This window comes from Pelodiscus sinensis, chromosome 8 (assembly GCF_049634645.1).
Source record: "Pelodiscus sinensis isolate JC-2024 chromosome 8, ASM4963464v1, whole genome shotgun sequence".
NCBI classification, from domain to species: Eukaryota; Metazoa; Chordata; order Testudines; family Trionychidae; genus Pelodiscus; species Pelodiscus sinensis.
The window spans coordinates 38,685,501-38,705,997 of NC_134718.1; the positions used below are offsets into that span (position 1 = coordinate 38,685,501).

Genomic DNA, 20,497 nt, shown 5'->3' on the forward strand with positions numbered 1-20,497 from the left:
TTTTCAGAAGTCCCGCTATGTGAGTTTTGTTGATAACACTTCAGGCACCATGATCCCCTGCTTATTCGTATATCAAGTGTGGGTGAATTGTCCCTATTTGTACTTCCATGCACTGAAGGAAAAAGTTGAACTTCAAGCTTGCTCTGAAAGAGAGTCTTAAATAGCAGAAGGGCAAGTCAAGTGGTGTTCTTCAGAAATCTGTATCAAGGTGTCTGACCCTATGGTCCATGAGGCCCACAAGGTCAACAAGTTAAGTCTAAGGTTTCCAAAGGAGTCTGTATTACCATTTGAGATTTCAGGGGGTCAGCAAATGGAACAAAGGTTGAAAACCACTGATATTAATCTATCCTTCACTGAACAGCAAGGACCACATGAGTAGATATCAGCAGGATTTCCTCCCAAACTGGATCATTTGATCAGCCTTTTTGCCCAGACTACTGCAGCTTAAATCATTGCTGACTAGAATAGGAAGAGATGTAAATGAAATCAAACACATATGATTCACCACACAGAAAAGGTAGTATGATGTTTGGAGAGAGAGAGGAAGGAGACCATTGGGTCTGAAAGGCTCTGGTTCAGCAAAAGCATATAAAAATGAGCAGTCCCATTGATTTCAATTAGACTATTCTAAGATTTAAGGCTAAGTCGGTACTTAAGCACTTTGCTAAAATGGATTGCTTATGTATAAACTTACATACTGACTTTTCCTATCTACATTTAGCAATAGCTGGTGATAATACATGCAATTTAAACTGATTATAAAACATAGAAGTTAATTTTAATATGCTGAGTGCTACTGCATGCAAGATGATGGTGGGAGAACAGTACCTAAGGCTTTACTAGAACCTTTGCTGAATTTTCCTCAAATTTCATAAATATTCAAGAACTAAATTTGCTTGTCATTTGTTCCTGATAAATCCTTGCTTCTTTTCCTCCAGCTATTTATAAGTTCTTTCTTGCTGGTTCTGTTATTTTCCAAGGACTGTTATTTTCCTTCTTTTAAAAGGCTACAATCCTGTATGATATTGGAGTCTCCTCAATTACAATTTGTTAGACTTTTCTATAGTTGAAATATTTGGGATTAAAATGTCAAATATCTCCAATTAGTGGTCTTTACTGTGGCATAATCTCATTTCACTTTTCCCCTACAACTGAAAGGTATGTGTATTTAACTTGGAGCTGTCAGTATCAAAAAGGAAACCAACATTTGGTAGGAACAAGGTAATCTTTATGAGAGAGGGTGTGGGAAGACAAGTTGCTGAGTCAAAGCAACATCTTTTCAACAGCTGATAAACAGTTAACTGAAGAAGTTCTCAGAAAAAGGGACTTTTTACATATTCTAATACAGTGGTTATAAACTTGATAGAATTTCCATTTTATATGCTAGGATGGCTGCTTCAAAGTTCATCTTATTTTTAACTTGCTTTTCAATGCTTATTTAACCTTCTTATTAGCACATGCTGCCTGTACATAAGATACTTTGGTCTGAATATTCCTGGCATTTAGGTTAGGAAGTATATATGCATTTGATTAGAGCATAATTCATAGTTCTTTAAAAAATAAAGTTATATAATAAAACAATATTAAGTTTGGAAAAGATTTACATCTTACATTATCAATCTCTTATTTTAAAGATTATATAAATTTGTTCAACTGTTGCCAACAAATACAGTAGAACATTGCTATGACCCAGATAGACTCTCAGCTTTTCAAATTAGTACAGGAAGAAACTGAGCAAAACACCACAAAAGATATTTTCCCCTCCATGTTGAAATAAAACTTGTGATAATTCTTAGCACTGTGTAAATATGTTGCCATATATATTCTCAAAAAAATGAAGTCATAATGTAACCTGTGACTAATGTTAAATAAATCAGAGGGATAATTTTAGGGAATTATAACATGGAGGGTTTAATGAAAGACCAGATAGCAAAGTTCTACTGTAGTTATTTATTCAACTCAGAGGAAAGATGTAAAAACAGCATTAACAACCAAAAAAAGCCAAATAGCAGAATTTCATATAAAATAAAAAATATTCATTTATGTATTCACTTGCTACTTCTACTGAATGTGGACTTCAAACATTAATGTGAAAGTTACCAATACTTCAAAATGGTAAATAAAATCTCAATTCCAGCAGAATTTCTGCCTTTTCCAGGAGTTGCTTTAAAAAAAAAAAAAAAGTAAATATGCACTGAACAGTTTTTTTTTAAATCTATACATCTTCTGATTTAGTTTCATTCAGTAAATAAAAAAAGTTTCCATATTCAATTATCTACAGATTATGTCTATATATAAAAGTGTGGATATATACATTTAATATAAACACACACGTTTGTACGTATGTACATGAATTGGAATTCAATTATTTCCATGTCTCGTTGCTCTTCAAAACATGCATCACATTAGACTCTGCTTTAAGGCTGCTACGACATATTGGTAATTGGACAAATCACAAGCATTTACTCTGGGACTGGACTATATTGATCCACTTCATGATCTGTAGACCACAACTATTTCTTTAAGATTATCAGATTTCAATAACTTAGAATTCAGTGTATAAAAATCCTCTAGAAATGAAACATTTAACTCCCTTATTGAAAGAATTTCCCTCTCCCACATTCCTTTTTCAACTGATTACAGCACAAGTCAACTAGGCCACATCAGAAACTGGAAACACACTGTTTAGTCTTAGTCTAAACTAACATGCATCAAAACATTCTGAAGCGTTGCATCTTTTGACTTCCTCATCTTCTCAATTGCCTTGTGAAGATCTTGCTGTTGCACTGGCCGAATTTCATCTTCATCATGGCTAAAAACAAAATAAAAAACAAAACACAGTGATTCCAATGTTACATAATTAATCTAAAAAACAACAAGGATTCTGGTGGGTATTAGCTCATCAGCTTTTGTGAGCTACAAATAACTATATGGTTTAAAATAATCCTCAAATACACTAAGGCAGAAACTACAGAACACTAAATACATCATGTACAGATTGAACCTCTCTAGTCTAGCACCCTGGGAAACTGACCAGTGCTGAACCAGAGAATTTGCCGAACCACGCGAGGGCAATATTGTCTAGCACCATTGCCAACACCTTCCACTGCTTACTTGGCTCTTAGAAGACATTTAGGGATAAATTAGAACTAAACAGCAGCATAGAACACAAACCCAGGACTGGTGACTAGGGATGTTCAGAAGCTAGTATTTCACTAATTGTGTAGTCAATAGACTTTTTATTAATTACACAATTAGTTGATAAAGGGATGGCACTCAGCAGGGGTAGGTTCCACACCCAGTGTGAGCTGGGACTGAGCCAGGCTTGCTCAGTCCTTGCTCCCTCCAGGTCCAGCAACCCCTGTCCATGGGGGTTGTCTGTCTCCCTCAGTATCTGGAAAGAAACTGCCCAGGGACAAAGAAGGGAAAAACCAAAAATTCCTTTGTCCCAGTTTGAAATCCCTATCTGCATTTGTATTGGCTGACTGCTCTCTGGCTTAGGTACAGTTAAGCCCTTTCTCCCCAGGCTGCTGCCCATCCCTCATGGTCATGACAGGGTCCTGGATGGGGATGCTGCTGGAGCAGCTTCTGCCAACAGAGGGCCCTGGCTCTCCCTAGGCAGAGGCTACTCTGTGGGATGAGGAGCAGCTTCTGCCACCAGCGATCCTGGGTCTGCCACAGGCTAAGGCTGCTTCATGGCAGGCTCCCCCTGCCCCCCGGCAGCAGCAGGGGGAGGGGAGGGGGGGAGGTGGCACTGTGGACACAATGCTGGGGGGAGGGGGGGAAACCAGCTTTAAAAATGCATAGGCAGCAAGGGGGGGATGCGAGTAGTCAACCTAACTGATAAGCCTAGGCTTATCAGTTACTTAACTACTTGCTTACATCCCTACTGGTGACTGTAAACAAACTTTATGGAACTGCGGGAAACATGTCCACACTCCTGGTAAGTGGACATCCAGCTAACTAAAATGATTCAGGACCACATATGTGGTCGGACCAGAGAGTGCTGGACTAAAGAGGTTCAATGTGTATTGCTGTATTAATGTATGTAATTGACCTACCCAGGGGTAAGGGAGAAGAGTTCACAGGAGCTATTCTATTACTTGCTGCAATATTCAGAAATCACACAATGTAATAGAGAATCAAGGCCCATGCAACACAAGGGTGTGTGTTCCTCCTCAGGCATTATTAGAGAAGAAGTTACGGATACTGTAATAAGGAACTCATTCAACAAGAAAGAAACCCAAATTTGACAATCTGATTGGGCACTGAAACTACAGTTAAATAATAAGGAACTTGGGCACTATTTCATGTTCACTCATTTGTGGTTTTGATATTTATGGAAAAGTTCACTTTCAATTTGAATTTAAGAGCACACGAAGGTGAGCTTGGGGGCAGTGATCCTGTAACAGATGTTGTGGAGCCTTTACATTAAAATTTATAGTTTAGCACTTTGGAAGAGGCAGGGGGTGCATGAATGGAACCTACAGAAGATATACTGAACAATCCAAGTAGTCCCATTTATAGGTTTTATGATTACAGAGGGAAACCTGAAAACATAATACAAAGTGTAACTTTATGCATATGAACAGTTCCATTAAAAAAAAAATCAATGAAGTTAAACACACAAGATGCAGTGTACCTTTTACCACAATATTTCCCTATGGTACAGAAACTATTTTCAACAAAATCCTGATTGCATCCATAATCAAAATGAAGTGATTTATTCACTGGATTTTTTTTTGGCTGTCTAGTGAGGATTGGTGTAGACATACCACTACTATATTCTTTACTTTAGTTTTTAAAGCTCCTTATTTAAAATTAGTTGTACAGTGTCTAACAAAGGGGGCGCAGCCTCAGTTTGGCAGCCTTAATACAAACAACAAGCACCTTTCTTCATGTGTAGCATTAACATATTCCCTGACACACAGGAGTGCTGCATCACGACACATTTCTTTCAAATCGCTTCCTGAAAATCCATCAGTGTCTTTAGCAATTTGCAGGAGGTCCACGTGCCTGTCCACCTAACAGAAAATAAAGCAAATATGAAAACTGGCAAGCAAGATATTCTACTAAAAAACTACTAAATATAGAAAATAAAGTCACTGTGGAAAATTATTATTGTCTTTAGATTTAAATCAAGGTTCTACCTTTCAGAAACTAAAAAGTACTAAAAGTATTCACAATGTAAGACAATTCACCTATTATTTCCCAGGTATAGGGTATCAGAAAAATTGTTTCACTAGCAAAACTTTATAGATGTTAAAAGGAACTGGCAGAAATTAGAAGGCAATAAAATGTCCTTATTATATTTCATTTCTCCTGTACACCTCCGCCCCCAGCACAAAATCTTGAAGGAGCTTCTATGACACTTTTAGAGCTTTTCTTTACTAACAAATTATGTCAAATGAAGAGGTGTAAGTATCAGCTCAGGATTAAACATGACTTAGCATCTTGTAACTACTAGTTGATAAAAATGCGATCACAGGAATTAAGATAAAGTTCCCCTCCAACATTACCCTTTCCTTACAAGGGGCTGGTCCTAAATAGTACCTAGTGAACTCAGGTCCTTTTATATGTGTAGATAATGCAAACTGATACCTAGAGATAGGCCTATAAGTGTTGTTTTGCTTTAGTACATGTTGTCTTTCAACACAGGAACTTATTTCTCAGACATGATCTCAAAGTAGGGATGTTAAATATTGATTAATTGAATGGTCAAGTAACCTCATGAATCCTTACAGATTAGTTGACTATTCTATAGTACCTGGGGATGGGGCCAGCAGCCAGTACACTATGACCCCACTTCCGAGGAGCCCCCTGCCACTGTACTGATGCCTCTGTATCAGAGGCAGCAGTGTGGGGTGCCAGGCGGGAGCTGATCCATGAAGGAAGCCAGCTCCCCACATGGACCAGCTGCCTGTTGCCCCATGCTGCTGCCTCTGGTACAGAGGCAGCAGCCCCTGTCTGGAGGGCATCTTGAGTTCCTGGACCTGGCGTGAGCCAGAACTGAGCCAGGCTGCTTGCTAGGACTGAGTCAGGCTGCTGGTCAGCCTAATAAAAAATTTAATGGGGGGGAGGAGAGGAAGAGGAGGAAATGCATGTAGTCTATAGCATTAACCTATACGTTTTTGCTTACTGGTAAATTGAGTACACTATTATATCCCTATCTGAAAGTGTACATTTAGCATTCAAAAGTTTCATTTTAATAAACTCTTTTGCCACCTCACAGGCTAAGTCTAGGAAAAGGCCACTGACATATTTATATTTTTCTTGGCACTTTTCATCACAGAATTTCAAAAACACATTAAAGCCAATTAATTTTAACAAAGTGCTATTCAGAGGTGGTGAAGAATTAGTTCCAGGTTACAAATTAGAGAGCTGAATCATTGAGAGGTAATACAACATGTCCACGTTCATGCACTAAGTCAGGTAGAACCCAAAAAGAAAACCCAGGAGTTTTGATCCCCTCTTGATAATTCCAGTATGATCCAAGATTCCTCACCTTTAAATATAAATATTTTCCATCACAAAATGATGTCTTCTAGAAGCTAATCTTTTTACACAGCTGCATCAGAAAAGCAAGTGGATTTTTTTAAAAAAATTTCTTTATAGGGCAAATTAAGTCACTATTAAGGAACATGTTTAAATAAAAGGAAAAAACAAAGAAAAATCTGTATCTAAATCACCTTGCTCTAAAAGTTTAAATGCTTTGATATGACTTATCACATTCCTTCCAACCCCAATGTCTATAATTCTAAAGATTTCCCAATGCTAAATCCATCAAACTTAAAATCATCATCAGTAAGTTTGAGCCAGAACTACCCCTTCCTCTAAGACAGTGGTTCTCAAAGTGCGGGGCTGCCTCCCAGGTGGTCAACAGCCCCTAACTACACAGTGGGGAGTCTGTGCTGCTGCTGGACCCTTGAGGTCGGCACACAGCCACAAGCTGTAGCACCAACTCCAGCCGGTGGGCAGGGCGGTCATGAGAGAAAACTCACCCCTCCACCATCACGGGCTGTGGAGCTACACATGGAAGAGCGACGCCTGCCCAGCTCCATGGGAAAGTCCTGCCCATTGCTAGGCATCCACCTTGCTTAGGCCTCACCAAGCTTGCAGTCGCCATGGTAAGAGCAGCGCGTCTTTTGGTTGCTCCCACGGGGCAAGCTGCAGGCTGGGCTGTGCAGGACCAGGTGGCGCCGGGGCTGAGGACTCTGCAGTACACAGGTGGGTGCTCGGTTCCTTTGGGGCTTTGCAACCATGAGGACTTGGTTTGGGGGAAAGGCTCAGTGCCCTCCCCCTGAGGGCGTCATGGACTGGACTCCCAGGGGACTCTGCCCCCAGCATGACTGGACACCCTGGGATCAGTCAGTCACCCACCCATGCCTTGCTGTGCCCAGCCTCTCTGCTCTACCCCCTGTTTCCTGGAACCCCTCCCCCACCAAGCCACTGTGACTTCAGCCCTATTCTATGGGGCAGCTTGCCCTCTATCTCCCTGAACCCCCTCAGCCACTCTGCCCCCTAGGTTTATCCCCAGGCACTCTCCACCCCCGTCTTACTGCCCCAGCCAGACACCCTACCCCAAGCATCCTCCTGCAACTCCTTGCTAGCCAAATACCCTCCCTCCTGGCCAGGCACCCTCCCCTCAGTCCATTCCTGCACTCTCCCTCCTGGCCAGACACCTACCTCCCACCTTGCTCGTACATCTACCATTGCTCCTTGCACCCTTCCTCCTGGCCACACATTGCACCCTCCCTTGTTCCTGCTCTCCCCCCCTGGCCAGACACCCTACTCCCAGCTTGCTTCTGCACCCTGCCTCCCACCCATACCTCACAACCTCCCCCCCTTCTGCACCCCATCTCTATCCCACTCACTGGCAGCCCTGTCTCGCACACTGAACCCCTCATTTTGTCTTTACCCCAGAGCCTAAGGGGTCCATAAATCCACTAATTCCAGAACCCCAGAAAAGTAAATCTGTCCTATGGGAAGCCCTGAACCTTAGTCCTCCCTGTCCCTTCCCTTAGAGCAGTGGGGCTGGAATGCCAGAGAACTGAGATGTCTCAGTTGGGGGCCACCTCAGTGAGGGTTTTGGAGGAGTTTTTTTGCTTCTCACTTGTGTGGTCCCCAACTGATTTTTCTGTGGGTCAGGGGCCTCCGACAAAGAAAGATTCCCCACCTTTGCCATAAATAAAGAAAAGATAGAAACCTTTTGTGTTGGGCATACATTAATATTTTAGCTTATTTAAAATGAAATTTGATAAACTAACATGAGAAAGTTAAAATGCTTCATCGATTTAATTTAATTAAACCATTCTCCCTAGCTGCAGCACTAGCAAAATGGCGCAGGCATAATTATGTAATTAACAGTGAATTTCCATTAGCAACTGGTGGTCCATGGAAAGGTTTACATTGAGCTAGGTGCTCCACGTGCAAAAAAGTTAAGAGAACCACTGTTCTAGGAATACTATAGGCTGACAATTTTCTTTTAAGTATCAATTCTGCTTTCATATCTCTAGTGCTAACTTATTTTGCCAGAGGACCTTACATTTCTACTATAACCTGCTAGAAATCCTGATAGTTTATGAAATGCTTTTCTTCTTAACGCTTAGCCATCATAGGGATCAACTCTCATATTATTATTAAAATTAGTATAGGTTGGGGCCCCCCAGGGACCATGAGCAGTTTTCAGGTCCACTACGTGCTGGGGTGCAGTATAGAAGATTTAGGGCCCTGGGCTGACTGCCCTAGGACTAAGCAGAAGCCCTAGGACTAAGCAGAAGCCCGAGCAACATACCTTCATAGGGCACCCTATGGCATGGGTCCCTGAGCAATTGCCCTGCCTGCTACCTCTTAATGCTGCTAGGGGAAAAAGCTCCGGAATCCATGCACGTGGCGTGCATGCACCTAATTGGAATGGACACGAGCAAACATTCAAAGAAGAACTATGGAGATTACTAACATGGAGGGTCTAAAACAGGGATGGCCACACTACGGCCCATGGGTGGCATGCAGCCCATTGGACTTTTTAATCTTCCCTCAGGCTCTCCCTGGGGAGCAAGGTCAGGGGCTAGCTTTGCACTGCTTAGCTACAGGAAGCAGGGGCAGCCAGAGGCCCCACTGGCCAGGAAGTGCAGCCAATGGGAGCTGCAAGGGCTATACCTATAGAAAGTGCAGCACACAGAGCTCCACAGCCCTAACTCCGCATGAGACCTGGGGGAGGGGGATGGGCCACTGCTTGCATGAGCAGCTTCAGGTAAGAGCCGCCCACATCCTGTACCCTTCTCAGGGCCCCTCCCACTCCAACTCCCTGTTCCATCCCTGATTCCCCTCACAGCTTCCAAACCCATCAATCCCAGTCCAGCACACCCTCCTGAACCCAAAACCTCTCATCTCCTGCCCTGCCACCAGAGCGTGCACCCCCAGCTGGAGCCCTTGCTTCCCTCTCCCAAAAGCATCCCCATCCCTTGTCCCAGCAGAGAGCTCCCTCTCACCTTCTAACTCCTTCATCCCAGCTCAGAGCACCCTCCTGTACCCTGAACGCCTCATTTCTGGTCTCACCCCAGAACCTGCAACCTAACCCCCAATTTCGTGAGCATTCATGACCTACCATACAATTTCCATACCAAGATGTGGCCTTCGGACCAAAAAGTTTTCCCATCCCTGATTAAACCCTTCAAGTCCTCCATGCACAGAACTCCCATTATCTGAAAAGGGAGTTCCCTGTGGGTAGAACTCCCTTTTCAGATAATGAGGGCTCTATGCCTGGAGGCCTTACATTTTTATCAACAGCAACAGTAGTAAAATTGCCTGAGAACAGATGTTCCGAGTCTCCCTGTTCCTTCTCCACTCTGTGACATTAACCCCCATCTAAAATATTGGATAAATGTGAGGCAACCTTTTTTCTTCCCGATCAACAAGCTGGAGATAAAATTAGCGAAGTCATACATAGCTACCTCCCAGATCAGTTATAGGATGTATCACTGACAGACAGATTATATAATTTTCTCCAAACCACACAATGAATCACTGTCAAAACAGATGAGAAATCCAATTTCTCTAGAGAGTTTAATGCTTAATCTGTTGGACAACTCTGCCTTGGAAATCTGAGGTCACACCCAAATGCAGACCCTTCCCAGTCATAAATACGCTGCACACAAAGACTGTCTACCAGCATATTTCTGATTATAATCAATACATTGCCAAAGAAGGGTTGGTTCTAAAGCATGTTTTGTCAACTGCCCTGAAGGTTCCAGCCATGGCCATGATAATGCATAGAAATATTTTTTAAACAAGTTACTTACATTTTCATTTTTCAAAATCAATTTCAAAATCGCCTCTCTCTGTTTCAAAGCCTTTAAATGAAAACAAGATTTCAGTCATGGAAGAGAAAGGGAATGATACAGGCGGACATTTCTTTTCCTATTAAATACTATAGATCTTACTCTTCCCTGAGTGGGACTTGAACCCATGTAACCACCTTGGAATTTTCAGTACCCATTACTTAAAACAGAGGGTAGGGCTGGTCCCTCTGGATCTAAAATGGAAATTATATATTTAATATACTTTGTTACTCACATAATTCACAGGACAAATATAACTGCTGCAAATGCCATTAAAAAAAATCACATTGACTCTAAATATCATACTTGGAAAACTTTCTTAAATAATATTAGCCATGCATTACAATGAAATTAGCAAAAGATGGGTAAGCAATGAACAGTTTTACCAAGACTGCAAAATGTAAGTACTGGGAAAAAGAAAAAAAAAAGGCATTGGAACAAGCTTTTGCCATTCAAATTCACTTCCATTCATAAAAAGTCAATGCACTGAATGCACATTGCTGAATAGTTTATCATATGCTTCAATGCCTGCCATATTACCAAGCCCCACAAACACCTTTTTCTTACCTAGAGTATGGCCTTGAGTACTCACAGCTGCCAATTCCACTTGTTATATTTGGATTAATAAGCAACCTGCTTGCCATAGTAAATGTGATGCTCAGAGATGACTGTCATCCAAACTGAAAACCACACTTGAGCTAAGTGTACTCTGGCAAAAGAGCATGGCCTTTCCAGAGTACACTCTGCTGAGGTTCAATCATCATCCCAAAAAGTGTTCTGACATAATCAAAGGGTAAAACAGCCCCAAACATCCTTTGGTTTCTTTTATTAATTCGCAGAATATTTTTACACAAGACCAAGAAGATTGTCCATATGAATCCACACCCTTTATTCACTTTCCCACTTTACAGAACCCCAGTTGCCATGGTAAGTCACTTATTCTTGTTTCAAGAATCACCAGTAAGGATACCCTCTCTGAGATACTGGGAAGCAGTAACTCTCCAGGTATTTAGGATGTGAATGCATAATTGTTCTCTTGAACCGGGAATCAGAGGAAGAAACTAAGTAGGCAGAGAAAAAAGGGAGGAGGTATAGCCTTATATATTAAAAATTCATACACTTGGACTGAGGTTGAGATGGGCATTGGAGACACACTTGTGAAGAATCTTGGTTAGGTTAAAAGGGGTAAAAAACAAGGGTAATGTCATGCTAAGGGTCTACTACAGATCACCTACCTGGCAGAAGAGGTGGATGAAGCATTTCTGAACAACTAATAAAATCATCCAAAGAACAGAACTTGGTGGCGATGGGGGACTTCAACTATCCATGATAGCTGTTTTCAGGTATCTAAAAGGGTGTTACTAGGAGAAGGGGAAAAAATTGTTCTCCTTAGCCTCTGATGATAGGATAAGAAGCAATGGGCTTAAATTGCAGCAAGGGAGGTTTAGGCTGGACATTAGGAAAAGCTTCCTAACTGTCAGGGTGGTTAAACACCGGAATAAATTGCCAAGGGAGACTGTAGAATACAGTACCATCTGGACCATCCCTGACAGATGTTTATCTCACCTACTCTTGAATATCTCCAAAGATGGAGATTCTACAACCTTTATGAATTCTTCAAGCTGTGTGTGGATGGGTAGTATAGATGGGCAGAATGGAAAACAGGTACAAAATCTATTCTACAGGAGGAATGCATGAACAGAATGCAGGATTTAGAAGCTGCTAGTGCTACAACAAGTTGGTTGTAGCTGAAATGTTTATGTCTCGAATTTCATCCTAAAAAGTAAAATTATCTGCACTTCTGAGAAACGAAAAACAAACCTTAATAATGCTTTCTGGTTCTGTTTCCCTGGAAAGTGAAGACATAAGTCCCTTATTTGGTATGGTACCTAACGCAGCAGGCAAACTCCTCAACATTATTTGAAATAATTTGCTATGACTTACTGGTTGGTTAATGTGAAACCTCGTAGGCATTCTTCTCATAATGGCAGAGTCAAGATCTTGAGGGCGATTGGTCGCTCCCATCACTATTACCTTAATATAGAAAAATAGATTAAATAGCAGAGGGCAATTATGAAATGCCAAAATATACCAATTACTTTGGTATTATTATTTGGATGTGAAGCTACAAGAATCTTTACAAAGGTTACTTATAATGTAATAAAAATAAAATGCATTCATATTATCCATATTTATACCATTGGACTATAGCTTCACTGCCAATTTATGAGCAAATTTACCCACAGCACACACATCTCATTTTCTCACTTGTTACTGTAATTATGTACACTGCAAGTGCTCAGTCACAAAAACATAAATGTGAAAGAAATTAATCCCATATCATTTTAGACTCCTAAATGCCCATCGATTTTAGATCCCTCATTTTGTATTTCTGCTCCACAATTGGCTTGACAAATTGAGAGCTATGCTCTCTGAGCTATGTTGCTTTCGCAGGTTAGGATGTGCTGCCACCTAGAGGCACAATATTATGGCACAGGTTATTAGTTATCTTATGCAAGGAGAATCTCCAAGTACCATAGAGCTGATTTAGTGAAGCTGCTGTTTTCCCAGAGGAAAGGTAATGTGACCAGGCCACCTGCATGCCAGGTGATTGTCTGCTTCCAGATGGGTTCCTGAGGCCAGCAGCAGAGGATTGTTATAGCGTATTTCATACCTTTGACTTTTAAGGTCTAGTCTCCACCATATCAGAAGGCTGAATTAAGATACACAACTCCAGCTATGTAAATTATGTGGTTGGAGTTGATGTGTTGATATTTAAGAACAGGTTAGATAGACATCTGTCAGGGATGGTGTAGACGGAGCTTGATCCTGCCTTGAGGGCGGGGGGCTGGACTCGATGACCTCTCGAGGTCCCTTCCAGTCCTATTATTCTATGATTCTATGATCCTACGTTGTGTTTTGATGCTATCCACACAGTGGGAAGCCGATAGGAGCAAATGCTCCCATCAGCTTACCTTACTCCGCATGAGAAGCAGAAGTACCAGCGCTGATGGGAGCGCACTTTGAGATCGATCTAGTGGGTCTATACTACACTCACTAAATCGAACCTCAGAAAATCGAGCCCGGCAGCATTGATCTTCCACGTAGTGTAGACATGCCCTGAGATGGTAAACAGACATTTAAATATTTTATGTTCAACAAAATGTTCTAAGCAAAAGTATAATTAAATCAATGATCCAACAATCTTTATTAGAGCCACAGGTAGAAGAAATTAAGAGGTCAAATTCTCTGATCTGCACATAACACAGCATTAGGAAGTAAAGACCACATTTACCCATTGTTTCTGGGACCATCCAATTGGCAGGCCAGTACCTGGCAAAAGTCAAAGGTATGAAATACGATATAACAATCCTTGTTGCTGGCCCCACGAACCCGTCTGGAAGCAGGCAATCACCTGGCATGCAGGTGGCCTGGTCACATTACCTTTCCTCTGGGAAAACAGCAGCTGCACTAAATCAGCTCTATGGTACCTGAAGATTCTCCTTGCATAAGATAAGTAAGATAACTAGATCTACCTGCTTTATGGCTGCTATCTGCTTTGTGCTGAGGCCAAAAATCTATTTCCAAGTGCGAATATAAACATATCACCATTCATGCAAAAGGATGCTTGGGGACAGACTAAGCTCAATTTAGGTATTTTAAAGTTTAATATAGAGATTACAGTGTAAAATTCCACAACTGCTCTTCCCTCTTCTGTGTCCCTAGAGAAACTGTGTACCTTTCTTACAACATAGTGGATGAACAGCTGTTATAACAGTAGGAATGACCAAAAATAGATCCAATAGCTCTCAAATACTTTAGATTATTTCATAACCAATTCCTAAAATTCTACAGCCAGGTGGTATGTAAGGTGGCATGATGGCTTCTTCAGACCCAGAACACTGGATTCATTTGTGGAAGCACAAGGCCAGATACATGTTTTACTGAAGAAAAGCAATGCTTCATTTGAGGATTTGCAAGAAACTTTTGTGTTTACAGAGGCATCATGTTAAAAACAATGGGAAAAATCTGTGCCTAAGAGAACATCAGGTTACTCAACTTTAAATTTCAAGTTCTGTGTGGTGAAGTTATTAGCACAAACATCTTACTGGCATACTGTATAGAGCTGTTTCTTCCAAAGCAGACAATCAACAGCTATAATTAGCCTATATGTCTTTGAATCACAAGGTGAAACCTTTGCTATATAGTTACTGATTATATTCAAGATGTGTGAGAAGTTGGATTTTAAATGGATTGTCATTCTGACTATATCTTTTTTTAGTTTGTAACTCTAAAATCAGTTAAAACTCAGTGAAACAGCCTGCAGAAAGCTTGTTTTAAACGGAAAAGAGAACTCTGAGGCACTGGATAATTCAGGATTTTTTTTTATGGGAAATAAAACCTTATCAATTCTAGAATTCCAATCTAAGGCTACATCTACACTGCAGGCTTTTTGGGAAAGAAGCTTGTTGGAAGAGATCTTCCGCAAAAACTTGTTGCGCAAGAACGTGTCCACACTGCAAAAGCGATGCGCTTTTGTGAAGGACAGCATCCAGACTGCATGGACGCTCTCTCAAAAGTAAGTACTGATTGGTACGCACAGAATGGCCACCCGGGCACTTGTGCTTTTTCCTCTTTTTGCGCAAAAATCCCCTCCTTCCCATCCACACACAACTTTTTGCGAAAGAACTCTTTTGCAAAAAGGCTCCTTCCTTGTACAAAGAGGAATATCAATTGTACAAAAACCTCTGTTCTTTTGATTCTCTTGAGCAAAAACATGCTGTTTTTCCGCAAAAACTCTGTAATGTAGACATAGCCTAAATCCAGTTTGAAGTGACTGCAGATAGCATCCAATGACTGCTTGGTGGCCTATTACAAGTAGTCATCTGTCCAGTTCCTAGATTTCAACAGAAAAAAAACTATCAGTTTAAATGGAATTTTGACACAAATCAAGTGTTTAACAGATACAGAGAAATTTGTCCTCACACCCTTGCAAGGAGATTCCTCTAAGTCAAATTTAAGATATGTTGATAGGATGATATGGGGGCAAGCTTCCCTGTTACTCTCCAACCATTCTAAATTACAGAATTTCAGTCTCTCAAGCAATTTTACAAGCAGCAGCTATTGCTACCAAAAGTTTGAGAAAGGAAGGGTTGGTTAAATTAATCAATGAGTCAAAATTCTTGCTCTGGTAATATCAAGCTTCCTATACTTTCAAGTTTCACTCAACAGGCATAAGGGTTATGCTTTTTATTTTTTGGGAGAAGCAACTGGGCTGGTGCAGGGAGGATGCCTAGGCTTTTCTGTAATGAGTACAGATATAACTGGGATTAATATTTACATATTTTACTAAGGTTCTTGGGATCTAAGATTTAGGAGCCATGTAACTGAATTTCAGAAGGAAAAGTGTAGGGTTATTTCCTCACCACTTAGATAGGCTAACAGTGGTGTGTATTTGTCATAGCCATTACATTTAGCCTGAAACAACTGTTTGTGTGATTTTGTGTTTCAAGTAATAAAGTTCCAGATTTAGTCATCTCAAATCTTATGGTCATATTATTGAAACAAACTCTTGTTAAGAAGTGTCTATCATTGTCCACAGCACATGAATGCATAAAGTAGTTATTGGCATAGGGTTCTTGTTCCTACATATTTTGCTTTCCAGAAACAAAACATAGCAACTTCTCCAGCAGCTGTTCTGTTCAATAGGTTATCTTTGGTCATTTCCTAAATGAAAAAAAAATACGCTTCTCTGTGATAATTATGGTAGTTTACATCTTATTTTTTTAAACTCACTTGGCACGTATAGTCAGTGTCCAGACCATCCCACAGACTCATGAACTGAGCTTTCATCATAGCCGTAGCTTCATGATCAGAACTTGAACGACTTCGTAGAAAGGAATCTTAATGAAAGATTTGATGAGAATTATTTACCTTCACGTTCAACCACAGCAACGACTATACTTATCAAGGACAAATTTATAATATTGTAATCACAGAAGAAAAATAAATTAGGACCAAGGAAAAAATACTGACTATCACTGAAATTTTAGTTAGATCTTCTCAGTTACATTATTTAAGCATTATGCAAGTACATGAAATCTCACATGAAACTGTCTCTGAAATAATCACAAAATACTGTGGAAAACCTAGGAGAAAAATCTGTATTTGCCAATGTTTTACTTTACTAGCACTTGCTATATATAAGTAGTATCTTAGGCAGCTCTTAATTTTCCATTCCTAGATATGTAAAAAATGAATGTTCATCATTGCTCCTCATGCAGACTACCATAGTGCTCCCTGTGAGAATATAACAAGCGTCAAAGTTATCAAAGGAAATTTTGCATTAGGGATGTGAATGGGTACCAGTTATATGGTAAGCATCATCCTTACCGGTATTGTGTAACTAGTTACCTGGCAGCCCTACAGCCCTGTCCATGGAATCCCACTTAATCAGTTAACTGATTAAACGGGATTTTACATCCCTACTTCGTATGTTTAATATAGAGTGGCTCACTCACTTTTCATGCAGAATTCTAGTTCCGCTAATCATCTTCAGAAGCATATATTGTTCAAAAGAGTTAGTAAGAGCATTTCCAGAAACAATTTTAACATGACATGTACTTGTTTCACTTTGGTACGGATTCACGACTTTGAAGTTAGAACGACAAATTCTTATGCTCCTAGAAAATAGAACTTCTTTCTCGCTAAACCATATACAGATTTGTTTTAAATTATCTTCTTCCTTCCCTGTTCTCATTTAAATGAAAACAAAGAAAACAAAATATAAATACATGCACAAAGTGAAGATAACATACACTAGGGATGGGAATGACTAGTTGACTATCCTATAAGCAAATGCTTATTAGATAGTCGACAGACTAATCCACTAGTCACTTCCCCCACTACTTGCTGCCTCTATCAGAAAGAGGCAGCGGGGTGGAAAGGAAGGAAAGAGGGGTGGAACCTGGAGCCTTACTTTTTCTCTCCAATGTGAACTTCCTAAAGGTTCAACTTATTCCCATAGAGAAAGAAGGGGTTAGCACTGTTCTCACCAACATATATTTCTAGAATTGACCCTCTGGGTATGTCTACACAGCAAAGTTATTACGGCATAATGGCCATTGTTCTGAAATAACTATGCGAGAGTCTACACAGCAATAGCGTTATTTTAAAATAATTTTGAAGTAACGGGAGGCTTATTCTGACTTCTGTAAACCTCATTCTATGAAGAATAATGCCTATTCCAAAATAATTATTTTGGAATAGGGACTGTGTAAACTTTCCACTTCTGCTATTTCAAAATAGCCCCTCACCAAGGCCATTCTATGTTATTCCTCCCCAGTACCTCCTGGGGCTCTACATCGAAATAGTACGTCTACATTAGGGAAGCCTGCCTCGGACTAATTTTGAGGCTTCCTTGCAGTGAAGATGTGCTATTTTGAAATAAGCTATTTCAGAATAGCTATTCCAGAATAGTTTATTCTGAAATAAAGGCGCAGTGTAGCCTCAGAAAGTAGGAACTTCAGGTCACGATGTTATTTCTTCTAAATTCACAAACACTGTTAGTATTAGAAAGTAATTTAAGGAAAGTCTCATTAAGAAAGACATTATATAGGAATAAGAGTTAAATTTTAAATAAAGTTATCACAGGACTTCTGCAATATGATGTGCTTCTTTGCCATGGATGCTCTTGAATACGGTTCATGCTATTAAATCTTGATGGATTACCATTTTGTTCTGTATGCTAAAACATATGTTTTCTAAGAATTAGATATAATCACACACATCAACTTGCATGCAAAGTTTAATGTTTCTTTTCTATGACTACAAGAAAAAAAGCAGGTATTTTACCTATTTCATCAATAAAAATGATGGAAGGTTGGAGCTTTACAGCAAGGGAGAAGACCGCAGCAGCTAGTTTCTGAGATTCCCCATACCACTTGTCAGTCAATGTTGAAGGCTGGAGATTAATAAATCGACAACCTGCTTCCTTTGCTGTAGCTTTGGCAATCAGAGTTTTACCACAACCTGGAGGGCCATAGAGAAGTACTCCTAAAAAGTAACAGTAATAAAATATTAAGCTCACTGGAAGGAAGTAAACACTTTGGTGTGACTAACATAGTGATGTATGAAGTCATATTAAAACTAGATTTCCCGAAGGGTGACATCAAAGTATCTTTCAGTAACTACCACCAAACTCAGTGTGCACTATCGTACTGCAATTATGGCCTTAATATAAAAAATAAATTTCAAATTATTCAAGACCACTAATTCTTTACTAAGAAAAGAAGGTAATACATAATGCTCATTTTAAATGTAAACATCTTAAGTTTTCTGAGGAAATGTATTTTTTCAGTTTGCTTACTTGGGGCATTGGCTATGGCTTTGTTTAGTCATTCTACCTTTCTGAAAAGAGTTAAGAAAAAAAATCATAAGCTGCTTTAAAAGCACTTTAAAACATTCAGTACATATTATTTAGAAGTACATATACTAAATATTTTCTTCAAAAAATCAGTCAATTTTTTAAACTTTCCAGTAGGAAATAAGTTCTTATTTAATTAGACTTAAATGAGTATTCACTATAAACAAAGCTGCAGAAGCTGATGAGTTTTTCTTAATTTAAATGTTTGTGGTTTTCTCATCTACATAGGGATAATTACTCAAGAGATTCATCTCCCATCTTCATGACTTAAAAAGAAACATTAAGCGGGTTGGTCTATTCAGAAGGTCCTTTCTTCCTCTTAAGGCACATGACAGAACACCAATCTTCTAGCCAAGATGAATTCCTAACAAGCTGACAATATTTTGTATAAACCCAAAACATTTATTTCCAAGTTAAAAATAACTGAACATTTTAAGGAGATAATTGAAAGATATATGCAGTAATTATACAAAGAAGGCTTTCATGTAATACAGAGAAAAGATGCATGAGATCTTGTCAATAGAAAATAAGCCCTATCCTTTTGTTCTCTCATGTAGCTACTTAGGTCCAAATTTTACTTTCATGTACAAGAGCATAAAGCAGTTGCGACTCTAAGGACTTCAGTGGAGACACAAACTTTTTAACACTATAAATAGGAGCAGATTTTAGACCTTTTCTCTCTCTGGTTGTGTTGAGTTAGCAATGAACTTATCTAACTACCAGAGTTATTCATATATATTTATACTTCCATTCCCTTATGGGCTGTATTATTGGAGATCTGGGAACAGGGCATTCAGGGGGGTACCCACAAAATTAGCTTTCCATGTTTTCACATTTAAGGCCTTTGTTTCTGTCAGCGTACTGGTATCATCAAAGTGTGGAAACATTTTCTACCATAGAATTGTATCTGACAACAGCAAAAGAAAATTTAATGTAAAGAGGAAAACAAATGAAATCCAGAAATAATGCATAGGTCGGATGTCTCAGAAATGTGTATTTGGATTGGTAGGACATGAAAGGATGACTTCAATAATCTACATTGTGTGTTAATAGAAGCCTAAGTAGACTAAAGAACTTGGCTTTTAAGGCTAAAAATTAACAATCGCACACTGGGAAAAAAGCCTCGGGCAATAAACAATGAGGTGATAGTCTATACATTCAATTCTAATAATTAAGATGATAGAAAAATATCATTCTGGGGACTTAAACTTCAAATATTAAATTGAGATTTGAGCCTTTTCCATAACACAAAGCTCATTGTTGCTAATACCAAACTTGACTGGAACAATAATCTTGAAAGCATAAAGGTTAAATACATTTTTTTTCCTAGGTAGTCATTACAATTTGTATTAATAAAAGAAACCACACATGAGCTATATCGAGAATGCTTTCACCTTACCTTTTGGTGGCTGCAAGAGTCTGGAATTCTCAAACAAATGTTTCTTCTGGATAGGTAAAATGACTGTGTCCTTCAGATCTGTAATAACATCATCTAAACCTGCAATATCACTCCAGGTTACCTGACGTACAAAAAACAATATGGGGGAGAGGAGGAGGTAAGTTAATGTATCATACTTAGGACCAGCAAACATAATCCTGATTCCTACATGGACTCCAAGAACTTTACTTTAAGTACGAAACCCCAGATTCAAAACCACATAAGTTTACTTATTTTTATGAGCAATGTAATAAGATGCTGAGAAAATACAGGTTTCACTCTATGATGCAGTTA

The 20,497-nt window shown here is 39.6% G+C and overlaps 1 protein-coding gene across 2 annotated transcripts in view; it reads right to left on the reverse strand.

The window, feature by feature from the left end:
• Window positions 1-1,931: 1,931 nt before the first annotated feature.
• Window positions 1,932-20,497, reverse strand: part of ATAD1 (ATPase family AAA domain containing 1) — a 30,541-nt gene continuing 11,975 nt past the window's right edge. For both annotated transcript variants that reach the window (XM_025183842.2, XM_006121455.4), the window contains exons 4-10: window positions 20,165-20,285; window positions 18,195-18,395; window positions 16,137-16,243; window positions 12,285-12,374; window positions 10,302-10,352; window positions 4,891-5,024; window positions 1,932-2,812 (exon numbers count right to left, since the gene is read on the reverse strand). In XM_025183842.2, coding sequence (XP_025039627.1) covers window positions 2,692-2,812; window positions 4,891-5,024; window positions 10,302-10,352; window positions 12,285-12,374; window positions 16,137-16,243; window positions 18,195-18,395; window positions 20,165-20,285 — 825 coding nt within the window. In that variant the 3' untranslated portion in view covers window positions 1,932-2,691. The remainder of the gene's footprint in view (window positions 2,813-4,890; window positions 5,025-10,301; window positions 10,353-12,284; window positions 12,375-16,136; window positions 16,244-18,194; window positions 18,396-20,164; window positions 20,286-20,497) is intronic.